The sequence below is a fragment of the Rana temporaria genome, chromosome 9 (assembly GCF_905171775.1).
Source record: "Rana temporaria chromosome 9, aRanTem1.1, whole genome shotgun sequence".
Classification (NCBI taxonomy): Eukaryota; Metazoa; Chordata; class Amphibia; order Anura; family Ranidae; genus Rana; species Rana temporaria.
Window position 1 is genome coordinate 169131803 of NC_053497.1, and position 25728 is coordinate 169157530.

The 25728-nt window shown below is 44.9% G+C and overlaps 1 protein-coding gene across 1 annotated transcript in view; it reads left to right on the forward strand.

Annotated features, from left to right (window-relative positions):
* The window catches only part of PHF1 (PHD finger protein 1), a 95713-nt gene that overhangs the window by 64963 nt on the left and 5022 nt on the right, over positions 1–25728 (forward strand). The window contains exons 8-13 of the mRNA XM_040324975.1: positions 15–83; positions 4497–4620; positions 6868–6935; positions 10792–10932; positions 16333–16447; positions 22500–22597. Coding sequence (XP_040180909.1) covers positions 15–83; positions 4497–4620; positions 6868–6935; positions 10792–10932; positions 16333–16447; positions 22500–22597 — 615 coding nt within the window. The remainder of the gene's footprint in view (positions 1–14; positions 84–4496; positions 4621–6867; positions 6936–10791; positions 10933–16332; positions 16448–22499; positions 22598–25728) is intronic.

A 25728-nucleotide genomic window follows, 5' to 3' on the forward strand; every position in this document is an offset into this window, starting at 1 on the left:
CTGTTTTGTGTCAGGTTTTACATTTTTGAGTGCTCAGTCTGTACGCGGGGTCCAGAAAACGCCTGGAGACTTCCCCTGGCATGGTGAGTGGTCTACTACCTGCTTATTAACCATAATGATCGTTTTTTATAAGTTATTCTTTAGAACGAAAAAAGACGGGAGATGGTTCTACCAAGTTCTACCCAGGATGCAGTGCGCTGTCCAATTATCACTCCCCATCCAAGACTTCCAGGAAGTAAGGGCCAGATTCACGTAGAAGAGCGGCGGCGTAACTTATCCTAGTTACGTTACACCGCCGCAATTTTTCATCGCAAGTGCCTGATTCACCAAGCACTTGCGATGAAAACCTACGCCGGCGGCCTCCGGCGCAAGGCGGGCCAATTCAAATGGGCGTGTGCCATTTAAATTAGGCGCGCTCCCGCGCCAGACCTACGGCGCATGCTCCGTTTCCGAACTCCCGCCGTGCTTTGTGCGAAGTGACGTCATTTTTTTGAGCGGCGACGCGCGTAGCGTAATTCCGTATTCTCGGACGGCTTACGCAAACAACGGTATTTTTTAAATTTCGACGTGGGAACGACGGCCATACTTTATACAGCAATACGATTGCTGTGTAAAGTTAAGGCACCAAAAAAAAAGACTAACTTTGCGATGGGAAACTAGACTAGCGGCGATGTAGCGAACGCGAAATACCATCGTGGATCGCCGTAAATCCTAATTTGCATACCCGACGCTGGTTTACGACGCAAACTCCCCCCAGCGGTGGCCGCGGTACTGCATCTTAAGATCCGACAGTGTAAAACAATTACACCTGTCGGATTTTATGGATATCTATGCGTAACTGATTCTATGAATCCGTCGCATAGATAGAACAACAGATACGCCGTCGTATCTGCTATATGAATCTGGCCCTAAGTGCTTGTAGGCTTCACAATGCCCACAAGCAAAATGACAACGGTGTAGACATAGTTTTATAAACTATCTTTTTTGAATAACTATGCGGATTGTAAAATAGTAAGTGACCAGATTTCTATTATAAAAACGCAGGATGAAAGGACATACGTTTAAAAAATGCCAATTGTGGTTGGAACTCTGCTTTAAAGTTCCAAGAAAGCAACTAAATACACAATTGAAATACATTTGCAATTCTGCTCAGCCAGTCTTGTGATCCAGGCATCCCTACCAAACAGTATAGCCAGTACATTGACCTTGCTTTTTGTTTTTCAGCTTTTAAAGTTTTACTCCATTTTCTTTGTTAAAAATTTCTTTTGGATTATCAGAGTACGTTGCAAGGATTTTAGCAAACTTTGTAGCGGATTCTTACCTTTTTCTGTTGGGAAGAATAAGCTGCATGTTTCACCATGTTCTTGTCAGGCAGATTTCTGAATGTCATGCCATCACTTTATTGCCGCGTACAGACGGTCGTTTTTTGTGATGAAAAAAAACATCGTTTTTAAAAACGTCATTTAAAATGACCGTGTGTGGGGAAAACGTTGTTTTATGTCTTCTGAAAAACGACCAAAAAAATATTCGAACATGCTCGAATTTTTTGTGTAGTTTTTCAAAACGTCGTTTTTTGTGTAAATTAAAATCATAGTGTGTGGGCAAAACGAAGTTTAAAACAACGTTTTTAAACCCGCGCATGCTCAGAAGCAAGTTATGAAGCGAGCTTCAATGGAAAAGAGTGCTGAACGTAACCGCGCTTTGCTAGAGCATTTTGAAAAATCGATGGTGTGTAGGCAACGTAGTTTTTGAAAATGAAGTTTCAAAAACGTCGTTTTATTTCATCACAAAAAACGACCCTCTGTACGCGGCATTAGTGATGGAAAAAAACGACATTTTCCGTGATGTAAAAAACAACGTTTTTGAAACTTCAATTTTCAAAAACGACGTTGCCTACACAACATCGTTTTTCTCACAATGTTCTAGCAAAGCGAGGTTACGTTCCACCACGTTTTTCCATTGAAGCTCGCTTCATAAGTAGCTTCTGGGAATGCGCGGGTGTAAAAACGTTGTTTTAAACTTCGTTTTTTGCTACACACGGTCAATTTCTGTGAAACAAAAAATGACGTTTTGAAAAACGACACATAAAATTGAAGCATGCTTCAATTTTTTTTGGTCGTTTTTCACAAGACATAAAATGACGTTTTCCCCCACACACGGTCATTTAAATTGACATTTTTAAAAATGTCGTTTTTTTCATCACATAAAGTGATGGTGTGTACGCGGCATGAGGGTCTGTGTTCATAGGGACAGCTCGATCAGTGTGCTGGAAGCGCAGCGAGCATGCTGTCAGATCACAACCTTGGACCCCTATAGATACATACTGTATATGCAGTACCTGGACAATAAGACCCACCTAACATGCTGATGCATATATGTGTTATGGTGGTAGGAAGAGGTTAACTAACTGTATACTGAATATAAAACACAATTCATTTGTGGTCTATTCCCAAAGTTTATTTGAAAAAAAGTACATCAACATTACAAATCCTGTATAGTCCTATAATAATATCCTATAATAATATAATAAATCCTGTATAGTCCTATAATAATATAATAAATCCTGTATAGTCCTATAATAATATAATAAATCCTGTATAGTCCTATAATAATATAATAAATCCTGTATAGTCCTATAATAATACAATACATCCTGTATAGTCCTATAATAATATAGTCAATCCTATATAGTCCTATAATAATACAATAAATCCTGTATAGTCCTATAATAATATAGTCAATCCTGTATAGTCCTATAATAATATCCTATAATAATATAATAAATCCTGTATAGTCCTATAATAATACAATAAATCCTGTATAGTCCTATAATAATATAATAAATCCTGTATAGTCCTATAATAATACAGTAAATCCTGTATAGTCCTATAATAATATCCTATAATAATATAATAAATCCTGTATAGTCCTATAATAATACAATAAATCCTGTATAGTCCTATAATAATATAATAAATCCTGTATAGTCCTATAATAATATAATAAATCCTGTATAGTCCTATAATAATATAGTAAATCCTGTACAGTCCTATAATAATATCCTATAATAATATAATAAATCCTGTATAGTCCTATAATAATATCCTATAATAATATAATAAATCCTGTATAGTCCTATAATAATACAATAAATCCTGTATAGTCCTATAATAATACAATAAATCCTGTATAGTCCTATAATAATACAATAAATCCTGTATAGTCCTATAATAATATCCTATAATAATACAATAAATCCTGTATAGTCCTATAATAATATAATAAATCCTGTATAGTCCTATAATAATACAATACATCCTGTATAGTCCTATTATAATATAAGAAATCCTGTATAGTCCTATAATAATATAATAAATCCTGTATAGTCCTATAATAATACAATACATCCTGTATAGTCCTATTATAATATAAGAAATCCTGTATAGTCCTATAATAATATAGTAAATCCTGTATAGTCCTATAATCATATCCTATAATAATATAATAAATCCTGTATACTCCTATAATAATATAGTAAATTCTGTATAGTCCTATAATAATATAATAAATCCTGTATAGTCCTATAATAATATCCTATAATAATATAATAAATCCTGTATAGTCCTATAATAATATAATAAATCCTGTATAGTCCTATAATAATATCCTATAATAATATAATAAATCCTGTATAGTCCTATAATAATATAATACATCCTGTATAGTCCTATATTAATATCCTATAATAATACAATAAATCCTGTATAGTCCTATAATAATATAATAAATCCTGTACAGTCCAATAATAATATCCTATAATAATATCATAAATCCTGTATAGTCCTATATTAATATCCTATAATAATACAATAAATCCTGTATAGTCCTATAATAATATAATAAATCCTGTATAGTCCTATAATAATATAGTCAATCCTGTATAGTCCTATAATAATATAATAAATCCTGTGTAGTTCTATAATAATACAGTGGAACCTTGGGTTAACGAGTAACGCGGTTAACAAGCGTTTTTGAAAGACGAGCAACTTTAATCAAAAAATCCTGACTTGGTTTGCAAATGTTGTTTTCGCAAAACTAGCGGGATTCAAGCCAATGGGGTGTGCAGTACCTCATTTGGCCAGAGGTGTGGGGGCGCCAGTGACACTCGGAACGGTTCAGAGCCACTCGGAAATTCTTCCGTTCCCCAGTCTTTCCGAGGGTTTTTGAGTTCAGCCGAGCTGTCCCCGAGTTTTTCCGAGGCTCCCCAGCGCCCCCCACCTCTGGCCACATGCGGTATTGCATGCAATAGAAGTCAATGCTGGACAAATTATTTTCATTTTCATTGACTTCTATGGGGAAACTCTCTTTGATATGCGAGTGCTTTGGATTACAAGCATTCTCCTGGAACGGATTATGCTCATAATCCGAGGTTCCACTGTATAATAAATCCTGTAATTTTTTCTAACAATATAACTTTTCTTCTGTGTGATTTTCAGGGTGGACGTTTCACACCTCGTCCTATATCACCTCAGTATTTGTTGTAAGAAGAAATATTTTGATTTTGAGCGCGAGATCCTGTCCTTTGTAAACGAAAACTGGGAGAGTCTGTTATTAGGAGATGTAAGTAGATCTATCGGTAACATATTTATGATGGTGTGTTGACCCCTCCCCCCAGCTCTTTGATTAAAGCGGTATTAAACTCAAAACCCAAAATGTAATATATTGCAGCTTACCAATCATTAGATGTGGCGGCTGCATTCGTTTTCTTTTCTTTGGCTTTTTTCCCTCTGTTTTCACCTGGAGATCTGACCTGTAACACACCTGTATTGGAGTTCCCCCCAATCTGGATGAAAGAGAACAGGAGGCACAGCAAACAGCAGCATTGTCGGTGTGGGGGGAGGGTAGTGTACCAATACTTTTTTTTTTTAGTACAATTAATAATAGTTTATAAAGAAAAAAAATCTGCAGGGAAATAATAATGAAATGAAGAATGAGAATAAGGAGTTAATTAATGCTGATTAGAGTAAATTAAGGGGTTAACAGGAACATTTGATCATTTTTTATATATTTTTTACTTGACCCGTTACGTTAAAATGAGTTCATCTGCAGATTGAAGTTCATCCCTTTGATCTGCAGATGAATAAACAGAAAGATACCATGCCGGTCTTGTCTCCCCCCGCTCCATGCCGGTCTTGTCTATCCCCGCTCCGTGCCGGTCTTGTCTCCCCCCCGCTCCGTGCCGGTCTTGTCTCCCCCAGCTCCGTGCCCGTCTTCTTTCCCCCCGCTCCGTGCCCGTCTTCTCTCCCCCCGCTCCGTGCCAGTCTTGTCCACCCCCGCTCCGTGCCGGTCTTCTCTTCCCCCGCTCCGTGCCGGTCTTGTCTCCCCCAGCTCCGTGCCCGTCTTCTTTCCCTCCGCTCCGTGCCCGTCTTCTCTCCCCCCGCTCCGTGCCCGTCTTCTCTCCCCCCGCTCCGTGCCGGTCTTGTCTCCCCCCCGCTCCGTGCCGGTCTTCTCTCCCCCCGCTCCGTGCCGCTCTCCCCCCTCAATCTGTCAGGATGGAGAGCGGAGGTAGGAGCCGCTAAACCCGGCTCCTACCTTTTCAGAATGAACAGAGTTAGTGATCACTGACTCTGTCCATTCACATAACTGAGCATCGTAACCTGTGTTTACGATGCTTCAGTTTATGAATGGAGAGGAGCTTCCCTCCATTGATTTCAGCTGAGGCTGCTGAGAAAGGGACTGGGGAATCTGTGTCCTTAGTCCCTTTCTCTGTCTTAAAGGGGAGATGTCAGAGGTCTGTTAAGACCCCTGATATCTCTCCAAAGACCCCCAACAGGGCTGATTAAAAAAAAAAAAAAAAAAATTGCAATAAATATATATAAAAAAAAAAGTAAAAAAAAACAAACAAACTGGGGTAGATTCAGAGAACAATTACGCCGGCGTATCCATAGATATGCCGCGTAATTGCTAACCTGCGCCGGTGTATCTACTTTCTGTATTCAGAAAGCTAGCTACGCCGACATTTGCCTAAGATACGACTGGCATAAGTCTCTTACGCCGTCGTATCTTAGGGTGCATTCTGCCGCTGGCCGCTAGGGGCGCTTCCGTTGTTGTCGGCGTAGAATATGCTAATTACCTAGATATGCCGATTCACAAACGTACGTACGCCCGTCGCAATGTATTTACGTCGTTTATGTTAGGCTTTTTCGGCGTAAGGTTGTTCCTGCTATTAAGAGGCGCAGCCAATGTTAAGTATGGACGTTGTTCCCGTTTCGAAATTTGAATTTTTTACGTTGCTTGCGTAAGTCGTTCGCGAATAGGGCTGGACGTAATTTACGTTCACGTCGAAACCAATACGTTGTTGCGCCGTCCGTAAAAAACGTCAATCACGTCAGGTCATCATACATTTACATAAAACACACCCCCCCTTCCACAATTATGCGCGCTTACGCCGGCCCCATTTACGCTACGCCGCCGCAACTTACGGAGCAAGTGCTTTGTGAATACTGCACTTGCTCATGTAAGTTACGGCGGCATAGCATAAATACGATACGCTGCGCCGCCATATCATTGCGCGCCCCTACGTGAATCTACCCCACTGACAATCCACCACCCCCCCCCCCCCCCAAAAAAAAAAAAATACTGCCACTGTCACATGACATTTAAAAAAAAAAAGTATAGGTAATCGGTGTCGGCGAGTACTTGAAAAAAAGGTTCTTGTACTCGGTCTCAAAAAAGTGGTATCGGGACAACCCTAGTTCTAATCCATCCCTGCTTTGTCCTTCAGAGACCTGTTGATGTGAAAGGAAATGTGATGATTGCGTGTTACTGAGAAATATACACAGATCTGTAACCCATTGTCTTTCTCAGCTCACAGATACTCCTCGGACAGAACGGTACTCTAATCTGCTTCATGCTCTGACAGCTCAGAAAGACAGGTAAGAGCTAGACGGGATATGTCCTATCAAATAAAGCCCTGTTCATTCATTCCCCACATTTATATAGCTCTGGTATACTGATACAGTGCCTAGAAAAAATATTCATACCCCTTGAAATTTTCCACATTTTGTCATGTTACAAACAAAAACGTAAAAGAAAATTGGGGGGGATTTTATGTGATGGACCAACACAAAGTGGCACATAGTTGTGAAGTGGAAGGAAAATGATAAATGGTTTTCAAAATTTTTTGCAAATAAATATGTGAAAAGGGTGGGGGGTACATTTGTATAGCGCCCCCCAGAGTCAATACTAAAAATAGCTGCGCTATACCATCGGATTTGTCGCAGGATTCGGCCCCTAGCGGTGCGGTATTAACCCCCGCTATCGGCCGATAAAGGGTTAATACCGCCCACAATGCACCTCTGCAGAGGCGCATTGCGGGCGGTATTGCTGCGGTTTCCCATTGTTTTAAATGGGAAGGAGCGGTATAGACGTCGATCCTCTCACCGCTCCAAAGATGCTGCTGACGGGAGATTTTTTTCTCTCCTGCCAGCGCATCGCCTCAGTGTAAAAATCTCTCCGGCTTTCACATTGAGGTTGCTGGTCAGGAGTTTTTCAGGCGGTATAGCAGCGCTATTTTTAGAGCTGTACCGCCTGAAAAACTCCTCAGTGTGAAAGGGGTCTTACATATAATAAGTGCAGATAGTTGTATTGTATCCATCGCATTCCTTACAGCAGGGGTGCCCAACCTTTTGAAGAGTGAGGGCCACTTAAGCAACTTGCTAACCAGTCGTGGGCCACAATGAGCGGATGAAGGGTCATGGTTACTCTATAGTCCCTCCGATCCACCCAGATGGGAGGGGCTGAATTCCCTTCTGTTTTTCGGATTGGAGGTAGGCGGGCGTAAACGGACATCCGTTACTCTATAGGGAAGAAATTGAGGGTCCCGTTTGGTCGGGCCGAATGTGTGAAAAGGACCCAAGACTGCTTTCACACCAATGTGCTGTGGTTTACCCACACTGCGGGTGCAGCATAGTGCTCCTGTGTCTATCCTGTGGGTTAGCTGAACTTTGCCATAGACTCCGCCTGTGGCAAAAGCCGGCGTTGTAGAGAAAGCATCGGCTTATGGGGCTCTGCTCCTCAGCCGCGTTATTCCTCTACCACCAGCTTCATTCACCACACTGATGCTGCTGTATGGCAGGTCGGCAACCTTTGATCTGGGCTTGCCAACCCACCATTCTAGAGAAGGAGGTCGCTGGCCACATCAGAGGGCTCCGCGGGCCACATGTGGCCCCCGGGCCACTGGTTGGCTGCCCCTGCCTTACAGCTTCACCCACAGTCAATACTGTCAGCCTACATTGTTACCCAATGCCATCTCTGTAGTTCCAGTTCCGGTGAACTCAGAGGGAGTTACTAGGAGTAGTGCAGAGAGCAGGAGCAGGGCCGTCTTAATAGCATCATGGGCCCCTGGGCAAAGTAATTCTCTGGGGCCCCTACAATGGTTCAGTGCAGGTAAACAGACATCAAGTAGGTAGGAGGCAGACAAGCAGAGCTTCCCCTTTTGGGCGGAGCTCCGCATTAACTACATGAACAATCATTCTGTACAGCAAAGAAACAGTGGGGAAAATACTACATATATAAAGTAACAAAGCTGTCCTGTGCATATAATATATCTGCTAGATTGATGCCTCCCCATCACTATGGGCCCCTCTGCACCGCTACCAGCTTGTCTCCCCTGTGTATCCATCACTCTCAGTGCCACCACGGGGCCCCCAATTTTGGGGCAGCGTGGGCTCAAGGACCAACTGCTTTGGGCAAAGTGCAGGGGTCCCCCATGCAGCTGGGGCCCCTGGGCAGTGCCCAGGTGTGCCCTCTTATTAAGACAGCCCTGAGCAGGAGGTGAAGGAGGGGACTTCCAATAGCAACGTTGATTCCAGACTGTGGGAGGGAGCACAGAGCTTGAGCACATGGCTGGACAAGGAGGCGAGATCCAATGAGGAGTCTGTATAAGGCAGCAGGGTGATGCAGGGGGAGGGGGCAGAGAGCCAAGGCATTGTGTGTATAAGGCATGTAATATTCATGTTGGTGGTCCGCAGGATTCAAAATTGTGAGTTTAGTGGTCCATGAGGTCCAAACGTTTGGGGACTACTGATCTACAGCACTTTATTAAAGGGAAAAAGGCACAAATTATGCTCATAAACCCAATAAGAGTGATAGCGTATCATAAAATACAAAAGCCAGCACTCCAATCCCATAGATTCAAATGGATGATGTTACCAGCTGACGTGTTTCGGGGAACAAGCCCCCTTCCTCAGAGCAAAGAGTAATGCCGCGTACACACGATCGGATTTTCCGTCGGAAAAACCTTGGATGTTTTTTCCGACGGAATTCCGCTCAAGCTTGGCTTGCTTACACACAGTCGCACAAAAGTTCTTTGAACTTTTGTCCGTCAAGAACGTGGTGACGTACAACACTACGACGAGCCAAGAAAATTAAGTTCAATACTTCCGATCATGCGTCTAATTGTTTCCGAGCATGCGTCGGAATTTCGCTCGTCGGAATTTCTACAGACGATCGGATTTTCGGATTGGATTTTTTTTCCATCTGAAAATTTGAGAACCAGCTCTCCATCTTTTCTTGGCGGAAATTCCGACCGCAAAATCAGATGGAGCCTACAATTTCCGTTCAAAAGCTCGCATTGGACTTTTGTGGTTGGAATTTCCGATCGTGTGTACGAGGCATTAGGCCTCTTTCACACGGAGCGGACTGTTTTTGTGTCCGCTCCGTGTGTCCGCAAAAGCTCAGCGGGGATCATCCGTAATCCCCTTTGAGCTGTCGGCGGATAGGGCGGTCCCCGCACACAGTGCAGAGACCGCCCTGTCTCTGCTCCGCTCTGTCTGTCCGTCTGCATCCGATCCGTTCCGCCTGACGGAAGAAAAATAGGGTTTTCTTCCGTCCGCAAAAGCGGATCCCGACGGACGCGGATGGTCGCGGATGTTAGCGGATGCTCCATCCGCTAACGGACGCGATCCCATAGGGATGTATTACAAGTCCGTAAACGGACTTGTAATAAACGGACGAGCGGAGCGGACGTCTGAAAGGGGCCTTAGGCCTAGTACACACGAGAGGATCGATCCGCGGAAACGGTCCGGAGGTCCGTTTCCGCGGATAAATCCTCTGGCGGATTTTGATCTCATGGTTGTACTAACCATGAGATCAAAATCCCCGCGGAATTCCCTCCGCGGTGACGTGTCGCGCGGTCGCCGCGATGATGACGCGGTGTCGTGCGCGACGCTGTAATATAAGGACTTCCACGCATGCGTCGAATCATTACGACGCATGCGAGGGATGGATTCGGACGGATTGATCCGGTGAGTCTGTACAGACCATCGGATCAATCCGCTGGACTGGATTCCAGTGGATCGATTTCTTAGCATGTTAAGAAATTTTGATCCGCTGGAAATCCATCGCGGGGAAAAATATCCACGGAAAAATATCCGCTGGATCGTACACACCAGGGGATCTATCCGCTGAAACCGGTCCGCGGATAAATTCCAGCGGATAGATCCTCTCGTGTGTACGGGGCCTTAGAGTTTTGCTCTGAGGAAGGGGGGTTGTCCCCCGAAACATGTCAGCTGAACAAGTTTCAAGTTTATTCCTTTCTAGGTTAGGATTTTTGACTTTTAAATCCTTATTCTTGGAGTGCATTACAGGACACAGGTCCCTCCTATTTGTTCCTTATGATTCAATCCCTATTACTTGCTACAAAACTGAGGAGTGGGAGGGGCTACGCTATTAGTGTCACGTCCATTTATGTATGTGTGAATTATGTTGGGTTCTTTCTCTTGTTTTCAGATTTATTTCCGGGAAGGAGATCAAGAAAAAAAAGTGTCTATTTGGGCTGCAGAGCCGTGTCCCCCCTCCCGCCCCACAGAGTACAGTGACTGAGCTGAGGCTACAGGACACAGACGTAAGGAGCCCCACTCCTTGTGTAAGGTGAGGGACCCTGACCGACCCTCCATGGAACATTCACATTCTGCTACCTCTCAGGGTTTTTCAGTAAGGGTGCGCAAAGAGCAAACAAACTCATAGCAACCTTTTAGCAGCTTTTAGCTTATTGCAATCAGACCAGTAAACAATTCAAATGTAACTTGGGCCAAAACTTGGATGGAAGGGTTAGAACCTCCTTCAGGTTTTTTATTGCGAGACAATATGCGAAATGGGACCATATAGATTTAAAAGGCTGACAGGGGGTTTTCGCTTTCCCTACTTTTACTAATAAAGGGTGTCCCGGATTAAGAGAGCAATTGCGCCTGCGTAACCATAGTTGCGCAATTGCTTACTTGCGCCGGCGTAACGAATGCTCCTGATTCAGGAACCTCGTTACGCCGACTGCAGCCTAAGATATGCGTGGCATAAGGCTCTTATGCCCGCATATCTTAGGCTGCATTCTTGCGATGGCCGCTAGGTGGCGTTCCCGTTGTGCTCAGCGTATAGTATGCAAATTGCATACTAACGCCGATTCACAACGTTGCGCGAGGCCTGCGTACGTCGTTTGCGTACGGCGGTTTTCGCGTAAGGCTAATAGCAGGGGCAGCCAATGTTACGTATACCCGTCGTTCCCGCGTCGCGAAATTTGAACTTTACGTAGTTTGCGTAAGTGAATCGTGAATGGCGCTGGACGCCATTCACGTTCACTTTGAAGCAAACGACGTCCTTGCGACGTCATTTGCCGCAATGCACGTCGGGAAAGTTTCCCGACGGAGCATGCGCTCTACGATCGGCGCGGGAACGCGCCTAATTTAAATGATTCCCGCCCCCTACGGGATCATTTAAATTGCGCGCGCTTACGCCGGGCATTTTGCCGGAGCGCCCACGCAATTTACGGAGCTACTGCTTCGTGAATCGCGGGTAGCGCAGAAAATTTGCGGGGGCGCAGGGCATAAACGTTGCCCTGCGCCTCCGTAAAAAATGCGCAAAGGTACCTGAATCTACCCCGGTGTTTCTAAAACTGCCTTTTAGGGATTTCCCCTCACTTCCTGTCTTGGTGACAATGTCTTGGAAGACCAACTCCAGGAAAACATTTATCACTTCTTTTAGTTCTGAAGAGTGTGGAAAAGATTTGGAATTCCTATCAGGTTTTTATTGCTTTCACTGTCCCCGTTTGGGTGTGATTGTCATTTGGCTGGGTGTCACCAGGACAGGAAGTGAGGGGAACCTTCCCAACGGAATCCCAGGCAGCAGTGAAAACAAGAACAACAATAATAACCCCTGCACCAAAAAAAAAAAGGTTCAATAAAATTCAACAAACATATAATTATGTGCAAATAAACTTAAAGCGGATTTCCACCCAAAATTGGAACTTCCGCTTTTCAGATTCCTCCCCGCCTCTGGTGTCACATTTGGCACCTTTCAGGGGGGAGGGGGGAGCAGATACCTGTTTAAGACAGGTATTTGCTCCCACTTCCGGGCATAGATAGCCGCATTATCTGCGGTTATCTACGCCACTTTCGGCACCTCCTCCCTCACCCCCCCCCACTGTCTTTTGGGAGGCACATTTGTCCCAGAAGACAGCAGGGACCATTTGGATCGCGCAGCGCGAATTGCACATGCGCAGTAGGGAACCAGGCAGTGAAGCCGCAAGGCTTCACTTCTTGATACCCTCACCGAAGATGGCGGTGGCAGCATCCGAGAGCCAAGGGAGAGATCGGCTGCAGGTGCCGACATCACGGGCGTCCTGGACAGGCAAGTGTCCTTTTTTTTAAAGTCAGCAGCTGCAGTATTTGTAGCTGCTGACTTTATAAAAAAAAAATTGCTGCTCTGCTTTAAAGGAGAAGTACAGCCAAAGCTCAGTTGGCTGTACTTCTCCTGTATATCACAGGAGTGCAGTTCGTTCTGCATTACTATGATCCGTTTTCAGCAGACAGCGGGCTGAAGCCTGCCGACTTCACAGAGCCTGTCCAGGCTGTGGCAAGATTGGGACAATAAAGTGGGGATCCACCCTCATCCCAGTCGCTGAGAGCTTGAGCCAGCCGTTCCTGCGCCCTCCGAACTTCTCTTTTAAAAATAAACAGAGTCGCGTGTATTCAAGTTTTAGAAAAGGCCATGATATTTACTTTAAATTAGAAAGATTTTACCGTGCTCATTTAAAATACAAAATCACATAAATGTTACATTTATAAAAGTCCCAATAAAGTGCTTGAAGTGAAAAGTATTAAAGGGAGCTGCGGTGGCTCAACGCGATTGGCACTGCGCTGACTCAGCTACATGTGAATTGAGTTTGGTGGTCTCAGCCCGGCTCCCGGTGGGTGTGCTATGCGAGGTAAGTCTGCGCTTAGTACACCCACCCCCCTCCCACAAAAACCACCACACTTACACGCACTCGAAATTGGGTTAACATGCACGCACTTTGACCACGCGGTCTCTAAAAAGAGAGGCGAAGGACTAACGGGGCTGGTTGAGCGGGCTATATCCTCTCACTCCCTTATAGGGAGTCCCTCTGCCCCGTTGGGCTTCAAAGCGGAGCAGGTAGGGCGGGCTGTGTGGGAGGACCCCCTCACACACCCACCATTGCCACCTTAATTATGTGTTTTAGAAAGTTCAGCCAAGCTTGTTTCATCAGCAATGTCTGACGTCATCAGGGGTCTCATCCCCTGATGACGTCAGATGTTGCTGACGAAACGCGGTGGGTGAGACTTTCTGGCATTTTTGATTTACTTACATGCCTGGTATACTTCTTAACGATGTAAGTGCAATTTTAATTGTTTCTTAATAAAGATTGAATATACTACAATATGAGAGATTGTAACAAGTGAAATATTTGCGCTGTAAAGTGTTATACAAATTAATGTGTGTGTGCATATAACCACATACATATACAAGTACAAAAAATGGGTGGGGAAAGTCCAAAAAAGGGGGAGTGACACTAATATACCAGTAAACAATATTGTTGAATAGTCATTAATCGAGGGCACAGTGCTGAAGAGGTCCAGGTACAACAAAATCCAACCATGTAGGGGTGCAGTTCATCAATACTTTATCCAATCAATAACGTTGTGAAGTGAAAAATGTTGAAAAACACAACAACAATAAAAAAAAAAAAAAAAAAAAAAATATATAAAAATAGAAATAAAAATAAATATAAAAATAGAAATAAAAATAAGAATAAGGGTCAAAGTATTTCAGAAGAAGGAGGCCTTGTATCCAAAAAGGGTGAAAGATAGAGAGTGAGCCGTAACCAAGATCTCATATATGCACCTCTAGTGATCCCAGCAGCTCACCTCTAATCTGGCAAGCTGGATTAAATCAGCCTGATCCTGATGGGTGTGGTCCGTTGTTGAATATCACATACGGGTCTCCATAAAGTGTATTACATGAAAAAGTAAAAGGAGTAGAAACCAAATGGTGTGATAACGTCACAGAGAGGGATAGCAATGTCTTCTGATTTAAACCAGTGGAGATGCACTCACATGTGGGTGAAAAAACTGGGGCTCTTATCCACGAACGCCGAGCTCGTCAGTCCCTCCTTCCTCTCCCTTACTGATTCTCCAGGGTTAGGAGTCCCGTGTCCCCAATGGTTCACGAGTCGGCTCTTGTTATGTATGAGGATCTCGGTGGTGTATGTGGGGTAAGAGAGAAGGACAAGCATTTAAAATCGAAATTGCTGCATCAATCCGACGAGTGGCGAACTCGTATATCCAGTGGTCGGATGCTGGAGTGTGTCAAGCCCTCCAATCCCGACGCGTATCGTCAACATGTGACTTCATCCCCTGATGAAGTCACATGTTGACGATACGCGTCGGGATTGGAGGGCTTGACACACTCCAGCATCCGACCACTGGATATACAAGTTCGCCACTCGTCGGATTGATGCAGCAATTTCGATTTTAAATGCTTGTCCTTCTCTCTTACCCCACATACACCACCGAGATCCTCATACATAACAAGAGCCGACTCGTGAACCATTGGGGACACGGGACTCCTAACCCTGGAGAATCAGTAAGGGAGAGGAAGGAGGGACTGACGAGCTCGGCGTTCGTGAATAAGAGCCCCAGTTTTTTCACCCACATGTGAGTGCATCTCCACTGGTTTAAATCAGAAGACATTGCTATCCCTCTCTGTGACGTTATCACACCATTTGGTTTCTACTCCTTTTACTTTTTCATGTAATACACTTTATGGAGACCCGTATGTGATATTCAACAACGGACCACACCCATCAGGATCAGGCTGATTTAATCCAGCTTGCCAGATTAGAGGTGAGCTGCTGGGATCACTAGAGGTGCATATATGAGATCTTGGTTACGGCTCACTCTCTATCTTTCACCCTTTTTGGATACAAGGCCTCCTTCTTCTGAAATACTTTGACCCTTATTCTTATTTTTATTTCTATTTTTATATTTATTTTTATTTCTATTTTTATATATATTTTTTTTTTTTTTTTTATTGTTGTTGTGTTTTTCAACATTTTTCACTTCACAACGTTATTGATTGGATAAAGTATTGATGAACTGCACCCCTACATGGTTGGATTTTGTTGTACCTGGACCTCTTCAGCACTGTGCCCTCGATTAATGACTATTCAACAATATTGTTTACTGGTATATTAGTGTCACTCCCCCTTTTTTGGACTTTCCCCACCCATTTTTTGTACTTGTATATGTATGTGGTTATATGCACACACACATTAATTTGTATAACACTTTACAGCGCAAATATTTCACTTGTTACAATTATCACTTTTTGTCTATCGAGGTAGACCTCTTTTTTATTTGCAGCAGTATCCCCACTTTTCACTTGTCCCCTCACTCTAGACAGCGCAGGAGTTCACTTCACCAATATGAGAGATTCCTTTACATCGTCCCCTTGTGAATGAGACACATACAGGATCTCTTAAAGGCAATGAAGCTCTTTACAAGAGATGATTTTAAGTATTTACCTTCCAGCGTCGCCGCGTCATCGGCGCGGATACGTCACCGCGGATGTTTTCCGCGCGGATTTTGATCCGATGGTGTGTAAAACCATCGGATCTAAATCCGGAGGAGAAATGTCCGATGGAAACGGTCTGGCGGACCGTTTCCTTCAAGCTGTTTTGATTTGTGACAAGCACTTTTTTGGGACTTTTACACGTAACGCTTATGTGGTTTTGTATTTTTAATGAGCGCAGTCTTTCTAATTTAAAGTAGCAGTAAAAACTTAATGGAGGTTCTAACCCTTTCCTACCCCATCCAAAAGGCAGGGTCTTGGCAGGAGATATACTTTACTTGTGACGGGTTGGTATGGGTGACATCAGATTGCTCCTTGCCTTACTGACTAAGCCTGTCTGTATATATAACATGCTTGCCTCGCCTGTCTCCCTTCCCCTTCTCAGCGAGCGGATATAAAGATCTCTTGCAGTTCCCTTTCAGGGAGGATGGGGGTCCTGAAACGCCCCCCACACAAAACAAAGACGCCAAGCATAGTGCAAAGGACGCGGAAAGAGAGGCAGAAGCTGCAGAGAGCTGTTACCCAGGTAATGCTATGTGGAATGTCATTGTTCATTCTGTATTCTCTTCCAGATCTTACTAGGAATGTCCCATAGACTTGTGCTGGATTTTACTTGCTGCTGAAGTGCTGCACAAGTGTATATTGAGAGGTGGTCCATTCATAGAGTTCAGTCAAGTCTCATTTGTAGGGTTATAGGAAATTCCCATGATCCTTTGTAGCCTGATCAAGCAGTGCCTTCACAATTCTAGGTTGTGCAACCTCCTTCTTCTATAATCAGGGCTTTTTTCAGGAGGGGGGGGGGGGGCGCTTTGGCAGCGGCGATAGTCATTTAACCCTTTCTTTGACCGCTATCGGGGGTTAAAAGTGCCCCCCCCCCCACATTAAAATGTAAAAACACCCCATCTTTCAATATCTCTTTATCACTACTGTGTACCCCCTCTCCGAAAACTACACCTCTGGACCCATTTACATCACACAGCACCCCACAGCTCTGGAACCCTTTACATTACACAGCACCCTGCACCCCTTTACATTACACAGCACCCTGCATCACTGGACCCCTTTACATTACACAGCACCCTGCACCCCTTTACATTACACAGCACCCTGGACCCCTTTACATTACACAGCACCCTGGACCCCTTTACATGACACATCAATCTGCATCACTGGACCCCTTTACATTACACAGCACCCTGCACCTCTGGACTCCTTTACATTACACAGCACCCTGCACCCCTTTACATTACACAGCACCCTGCACCTCTGGACCCCTTTACATTACACAGCACCATGCACCCCTTTACATTACACAGAACCCTGCACCACTGGACCCCTTTACATTACACAGCACCCTGCATCCCTTTACATTACACAGCACCCTGCACCCCTTTACATTACACAGCACCCTGCACCACTGGACCCCTTTACATTACACAGCACCCTTTTATATTACACAGCACCCTGCATCACTGGACCCCTTTACATTACACAGCACCCTTTTATATTACACAGCACCCTGCATCACTGGACCCCTTTACATTACACAGCACCCTGCACCCCTTTACATTACACAGCACCCTGGACCCCTTTACATTACACAGCACCCTGGACCCCTTTACATGACACATCACTCTGCATCACTGGACCCCTTTACATTACACAGCACCCTGCACCTCTGGACTCCTTTACATTACACAGCACCCTGCACCCCTTTACATTACACAGCACCCTGCACCTCTGGACCCCTTTACATTACACAGCACCCCGCACCCCTTTACATTACACAGAACCCTGCACCACTGGACCCCTTTACATTACACAGCACCCTGCATCCCTTTACATTACACAGCACCCTGCACCCCTTTACATTACACAGCACCCTGCACCACTGGACCCCTTTACATTACACAGCACCCTTTTATATTACACAGCACCCTGCATCACTGGACCCATTTACATTACACAGCACCCTGACTGTGCAGGACATTAATACATGAGTTACCATGACCAGTGCAGGACATTTACCCCCCCCCCCCATGCTGCATATTAAAAAAAACAGGGCAGGGGGGAGGGGGTAAATGTCCTGCACTGACATTAATACATGAGTTACTATGACCACTGACCAGTGCACCCTCCTGGCATTTTAATTCTATAGAAGGGAAGTCAGTAAAAGCAGGCTGGCTTACCGCAACACAGTTTGGCACACTTTGCATGTATTAATGTTTGCACTGACATTTTAATGGCTCCCCAATGCACTAAAGGAACACACCTGCATTGTAGCACACCACAATGCATGGTAATACACTACAGGGTGTTATGGTGCACTGATTCAGAAAACATAGTGCAGGTGCATTTTCTGGTCCAATGTGGTGCATTGCCATCAAAATCAAACCTTAAAGCTGTGCATGTTAAGATGTTTGCATTTCTGCACTAGATTAGGAAAGTCTGAATGGGGCCCTAGGTATTTAGCCAGAACAAACGTTCAGGAAATGAAGACAGTGAAGTGAAAACTCTCATCTGCATACTCATTTTGGGTCAGAAACTAGGAAGGTTCTGAAGTTTTTGTCTTGGCATGACAGCAAGGTAGTTGGCATTTTCAGAAGGAGAGAGGCTCAACAATAGAAGCCTAAAAACATTTACAGAACAGGTTTCCAATAAGTGAACTGGCAAACATCTGTGTACCCTCCTACATCCTAAAATCTTGAAGTTTTATGTACCAATGCCAACTCAGTACATCCCAATGGACCAAGTACACAATTGGTAAAGGCTCAATTAGATTTTTACTATGTGAAATTGTGATTGTTATTCCAGCCATTATAAAAGTGTGTTAAACTTGCCTAAACGGTGGCGCTGGCTTCTCTTGGTGCAGAAGGGCAGCTCTCCCATCAGTCCCATGATAATCCCCTCTTGGCGTGAGTGACGTCACGCCGACAGGCCGGGCGGGGCTGTAAACTTAGGGGGAGCGATCATCTATTGGCTGGCGGCAAACAGGGGCGGGAGCGGAGCAGAGCGTGATAGTAAATGCAACACATGACATGACACTGGCAGACATGACAATCAGCGGCGCAGGCATTCCTGGCCCACCGATGTGCAGGAGCTAAATGTGGTGTCTAAGGCTGCATTCTCACGTTAGCGCAGCGTTTTGTACCGAGATTTGTCGCGACAAATTGCAACGTTTTGTACCACGATTTGCCGCGACAAAACGCGTCGTTTTTTAACCTTGTTTTCGCTGGAGGGGTGATTTACACATTGTCGGCTATGCTGAACGCCGAAGCCGCCTGAAAAAAAGGGTCAGGGACTTGTTTTGAGCTTCAGGCGTACGACGTTTCGGCGTTCGGCATGGAGATGTGAACCATCTCCATAGAGAACAATGTTAAATCAGCCCTCCAGCGTATTTTAGGCTGCAATAGCGTCGGGCTTCAGGCGTTAAAACGCCTAGGTGTGAATGGAGCCTTACTCTTGATTCCGGGGGGGGGGGGGGGGGGGCCCTCCCTTGCCCTATGGAGCGGACGCCCATGGCTGGAACTTAACCACAGCCCCACAAAATCTCTCCCCCTACACACACCCTCCAAATCACATCAAAATAGTGGGTGTGGTCAGTCAAATTCACGAAAACAGTAGGAGGGTCTTAAAGGGGCATTAAATATCAGGATTGCATTACATACAGAGTGCAGAGCTGTCACTTGTAAACCAGACTTCTGTGTTTACAAGTGATTGCGATGAGCAGGCACCAAAGGGTCTGAGCCAGAGGAGGAAGAACTGAGTTCCCCCAAGTTCCCCCTGAAAAAAAGCCCCCCTGTCCATAATTACATCTTTCTTTCACTACCTTTCTTTCTAGTTGTATAGAATGGGGAGTATGAAGGACCTCTGCCAGGTTTTTATTGCTGTCTGTGACCCATATTGAAAGATCTACCTTTTGCTTCCTGCTAAGGGGGCAAAACCTGCCTTCTTGTATGGGGCCCAGGCCCTATAAGTTCAACAAGAGGGCCCAGATTAGCAGGAGTGGCTGCAATTACTGGAACCAATCCCCCTGTGTTTACAATGCTTCAGTTCGTGAATGAACAGGGAACCTATATATAGAGCGCTCCCTGTTCATTCACTCTGCAGCCTCAGCTGCAGAGAAAGGATTAAGGAATCTGTGTCCTCAATCTCTTTCTGTTGGGTGTGACCACATTGGAGGTGAAGACAGATCTCCCCAATACAGCCGGGGTTCCTCCAGAGGTTGTTAGGGGATCCTTTGAGTTGTGGTTGATTAACCTCCCATATGATGGTACCTGCATGGTTGTGGGTGTTAGATATGTTCAATTAGTTTAGTTCCGAATTTGTTTAACTAATTTCGACAAATTCGTTTAACAAATTCCAATATTCGGAAATTCAAAATCTGAAAAACTGAAATTTAGGAAATTTGAAAATCCAAAAATAAGAATGAAAATTCAAAAGAACGCAAATAAGAACGGAAATTTAAAAATATGAAATAATAACTATTAAATTATAGGTATTGGAATTTCCTTTAAAATTTGGCTGTTTAGTGAACGTAATGAATACAAATGTATCCAAAGTTATGAATTATCCAAAATAACGAATGCTATATCTAAACTAATGGAATGTAATGACATAATAATAAAAAAAACATTTTAATTATTACTATTATTAATAATTCATTCCGTTCCATTCGTTTAGATGCAGCATTCGTTTTTTCGGATAATTCGTAACTTCGGATAAATTCGCATTCGTTACGTTCACTAACAGCCAAATTTTAAAGGAAATTCCAATACCTATAATTTAAACATTTTATAATTAGTTATTATTAGTTTGTTAGTTTAGTTATTATTTAGAATTTTCTGATTGTCTTTCTTATTTTCGCATTTTAGAATTTACAGGTTTTCGAATTTACGAATTTCGATCATAACGAATGACCCAAAAAACAAAAACACATAAAAAAACAAAAATGAATGAAACGAAAATTAACACATTTTTCGGCTGTGCCCATGTCTAGTGGGTGTAGCACCACTTGGCAGAACCATCTGCAGAACACAGATGATCTTCTTAGCAGGACTGTACAGGTAGCATACTTCCCAATGACCCCTGACTAATACTAATACTAATACATGCGTCGCCTTTAAGAGCCCAGCCGTGTGTTGCGAGCGCGTGACCATGCCCACGGGACCCGCAGACTCGATCGCCGCCGATATCCCGCGATCGGTCACAGGAGCTGAAGAACGGGGAGAGGTGTGTGTAAACACACCTTCTCCGTTCTTCTCTATGGCAGTGACACTGATTGTCTGTTCCCTGTTATAGGGAACGATGATCAGTGACGTCAAACACTTACAGCCACGCCCCCCTATCACTCCCTTAGGGCTAGGAGTGCAACGGATCACAGTTGATCCGAACGGGTCACCCCCTTCGGATCGGAACACACTGTGATCTGCGGATTGCCGCGGCTCCGGAGCTAGGCCTAAGCCGCGGCCTTTCCTAATGTTATGGCCGTGGCTCCGGAGCTAGCCCGAAGCCGCGGCCTTTCCTAATGTTATGGCCGTGGCTCCGGAGCTAGGCCGAAGCCGCGGCCTTTCCTAACGTTATGGCCACGGCTTCGGCCTACCTCCGGAGCCGCGTCCATAACGCTAGGAAAGGTCGCGGCTTCGGCCTAGCTCCGGAGCCGCAGGAATAACATTAGGAAAGGCGGCAGCTTCGGCCTAGCTCCGGAGCCGCGGCCATCTTGGTACACCTGGTGGCGGCCCTCCTCTGTTTACACCCACAGAGGAGGAGCCCACACTCGTGGGACACACGCTGGGAGTGCCTGTACTGCCCGAGGGGGGTCTCTTGCCCTGAGAGGAGGGGGGGGTCTCTTGCCCTGAGAGGAGGGGGGGGTCTATTGCTCTGAGAGGAGGGGGGAGTCTCTGTACTGAGAGGAGGGGGGGTGTCTGCACCGAGGGGGTACTATAGGGGGGGGGGGGGTGAACAGTGGGAGGGGAGATTTGTATATTACAGTGGGGGGGGGGGATGTGTATATTACAGTGGGGGAGAATTTTTTTTTTTTTGCCAATCCGAAAAATGATCCGATCCGTGACTACTGATCCGAGGAACGATCCGAACCGTGAGTTTTTTGATCCGTTGCACCCCCCACATTTTTTTTAATATATTGTTGGGGATATTTATTATAGCAAAAAGTAAAAAATATTGCATTTTTTTCAAAATTGGCGCTCTATTTTTGTTTATAGCGCAAAAAATACCACCAAAGGAAAGTTCAATTTGTGGGAAAAAAAGGACGCCAATTTTGTTTGGGAGCCACGTCAATTAAAGCGACGCAGTGCCGAATCGCAAAAAGGGGCAAGGTCCTTAACCTGCATAATGGTCCGGGTCTTAAGTGTTTAACTGGCACTTGCATTACAAAAAAAAAAAGACATTCTGACACCCTTGGACAAGGAATATTATGACAAACTCATAAGAGACAATACTGCAGGGCTTGACTTTCCAACTAAACACTCACCACAGTAGGTCCTGAAGACCACTTGGAACTGTCTGCATCACTTTCCTGGTCTCATATCTCTTCAACAAGTTGTCTGTCTTTGTTGCAGGATGCGATACAAAATCCAATCAGTCCTAACCAAGAGTATGTGGGATACCGCGGCAGCACCTACAACTTCAGACGCACCGGCGCACGCTGCCTGCAGAGGTGAGAGATACAGATGTGTTCTTTTATCAGTTGCAAAACAATTCGGCTCTAATCTTCTTTTTCTTCTTAAAAAGGGAGATAGAAAGCTGATGCAGGTATGAAGCACAGGTAGCTAGAGGTACTCATACCTGCAGTGGGCTGCCCCCCCTCCCCCACCTTCCTTTCACAGCCAAATTTTTGGCCTCTCTGCTAGGCAAAGCTTTGGCACTTCCTTGTCCATCCTGTCTTATCTACTGTAAACGCCTGTTAACCCGTGGGGCTGCCCATGGGCCAATAGGAATACATGGAGGTGGGGGCAGGGAAGATCCTAGGGTCACAGGCGCCTGGGTGCAGAAATATTTCTGGCGCCCCCACATGGGCGTCGTCATTTTACTAACTCCTCCCCTTTATAAATGTTTTTATGGCAATGACGCAACCACAGAGATGCTCCCCCATGAAGTCTCCATTAACCTGGGATCCTTACATGATCTCTTAACAATAAACAAAAGACAGGAAGAGAAGCAGAGTACTTTATTGGGACCTGGAGGGGGGGGCCTCTCTGATGGACACAGAGAGGGCTTTTGTTAGAGCAGGGCTCGACAAATCCCGGGCGCCAGGTCGCCATGGCGACTAGAAATGGTTTTTTTTTGTGAGCTGGCGCCATCTGGTGGTGAGCCGTTGGTATTACAAGTTATTACCACCAGATGTGTGAGCTGGCACCATCTGGTGGCGGCCGTTGGTATTACAAGTTAAGCATTACAAGTTAAACAGCAATTCTAATGTCATTTTTCACTATTTTTCACTGCCATCTAGTTCCCTCCAATTAGAACCCCCAAACATTATATATATTTTTTATCCTAACACCCTAGAGAATAAAATGGCGATCGTTGCAATACTTTCTGTCACGCCGTATTCGCGCAGCGGTCTCACAAGCGCACTTTTTTGGGAAAAAATTACTCTTTTTTTAATAAAAAAATAAGACAACAGTAAAGTTATCCCCATTTTTTTTTTATATTATGAAAGATAATGTTACGCCGAGTAAATTCATACCCAACATGTCACGCTTCAAAATTGCGTCCGCTCGTGGAATGCCGACAAACTTTTACCCTTTAAAATCTTCATAGGCGACCTTTAAAACAATCTACAGGTTGCATGTTTTGAGTTAGAGGAGGACTAGGGCTAGAATTATTGCTCTCGCTCTACCAATCGCGGCGATACCTCACATGTGTGGTTTGACCACCGTTTACATATGCGGGCGCTGCTCACGTATGTGTTCGCTTCTGCGCGCGAGCTCGTTGGTACGGGGTGCGTTTTCTGGCTCCTAACTTTTTTAGCTGGCTCCTAGATTCCAAGAAAATGTGTCAAACCCTGTGTTAGAGAGTCTGTTAGATGTTCGGCGCCCCCCACCTCTGCAGGCGCCTGGGTGCAATGCACCCTGTGCACCCTGCCTAGGATCGGCCCTGGGTGGGGGTTCAGCAGAGACCTCCAAAACTGTGCAGAAATTTTGGAGCTTTGCCTGTCAGAAAGACCAGTTTGGGCTAGAGACTGCGCTGGACTGGTTTAAATAGTTACCTATCGGTATTAGGTGTTTCCATGGGTAAGTGGTGGTGTTGCTCTCACTTTGGAGATTTGGGCTGCTACCTTACTGGTGTGATGAAGCTGTTGCAGTACAGTAATGCTTGAATAAGAAGGAAGCAGCAAGTAATGCTTGAATAAGAAGGAAGCAGCTCCATAGGTGACGCTTTACATTTTTTTACAGGTTACTATTTTCGAGTTACAGAGGAGGTCTAGTGCTAGAATTGTTGCACACGCTCTAACGCACGCGACGATACCTCACATGTGGGGGTTTGAATGGCGTTTACATATGTGGGTGGAACTTGCATGCGGGACCCGGTACCGGCCGGCCGTAGGTCCCCTGGACCCCTAACTTGGCACACATATAGCCCCACTCTTCACCATAATGGAGATGTATAGGGAAACATAATGGTTTTATTTGATCCAATTTTAACCATGTTTAAAATAAATTTCATGGGAGCACCAATTTTTTAAAGCCGGGCGCCCCTTCCATAGACTCCCATGTTAAACGTAAGTCTAGTCATGGACACAGTGAGGCATGGGCACAGTGAGGCACAGTGAGGCATGGGCACAGTGAGGCATGGACATGGGCACAGTGAGGCATGGACATGGGCACAGTGAGGCATGGACATGGGCACAGTGAGGCATGGACATGGGCACAGTGAGGCATGGACATGGGCACAGTTAGGCATGCACATGGGCACAGTGAGGCATGCACATGGGCACAGTGAGGCATGGACATGGGCACAGTGAAGCATGCACATGGGCAAAGTGAGGCATTCAGATGGACACCCTAGGCTTATACTCGAGTCAATAATTTGTCCCCGTTTTTTGTGGTAAAATTAGGTGCCTCGGCTTATAGTCGGGTCGGCTTATACTCGAGTATATACAGTATTTGTTGGTACTGTGTTATAGTGCCATCACAAACCTTCCTATTTTTGCTCTTATGGGATGAGGTACCGGATATAACGTGTTCACCTAGGTCAGACTTCCCATTCCCTGTTTGAGATTTCCTTTATTGCTATTTTTTACAATTTTTTCACTGGTTTTTCACAATTTCATATATTGTTTATGATTAGGAATAGAGATTTATAGAATGAATATAGAAATTGTGTGATGTTTTGTTACATTGACTTTTTTTTTGATACGTTTGATACTTTTTGAGTACAATTTCCTGTACCTCAATAGAAACATTAAAGGAGTTGTAAATGAAAAAAATGTTTCACCTTAATGCAATCTATGCATTAAGGTGAAAAAACATCTGGTGTTGCCGCCCCCCCCCCCCCCCCGTTTTACTTACCTGACCCGTCGAAAGTCCCGCACGCTCCCGATATCCTCTTCGCCGCTCAGCCTGGCCGCTGATTGGCTAGAGTGGATGGATTGAGAGCAGCGCAGTCATTGGCTGGTGCTGCTGTCAATCACATCCAGTGATGCTGCGCGCCGAGGGGCGGGGCCATAGCCGCTCGCTGTATCACGGGAGCGCGCCCGCAATTACTGACCACCATGCGAGCTCTCGCATGACTGTGGTGAGTAATTGTGGGGGGGACCAGAGACAGCCGCCGAGGGACCCCAGAAGA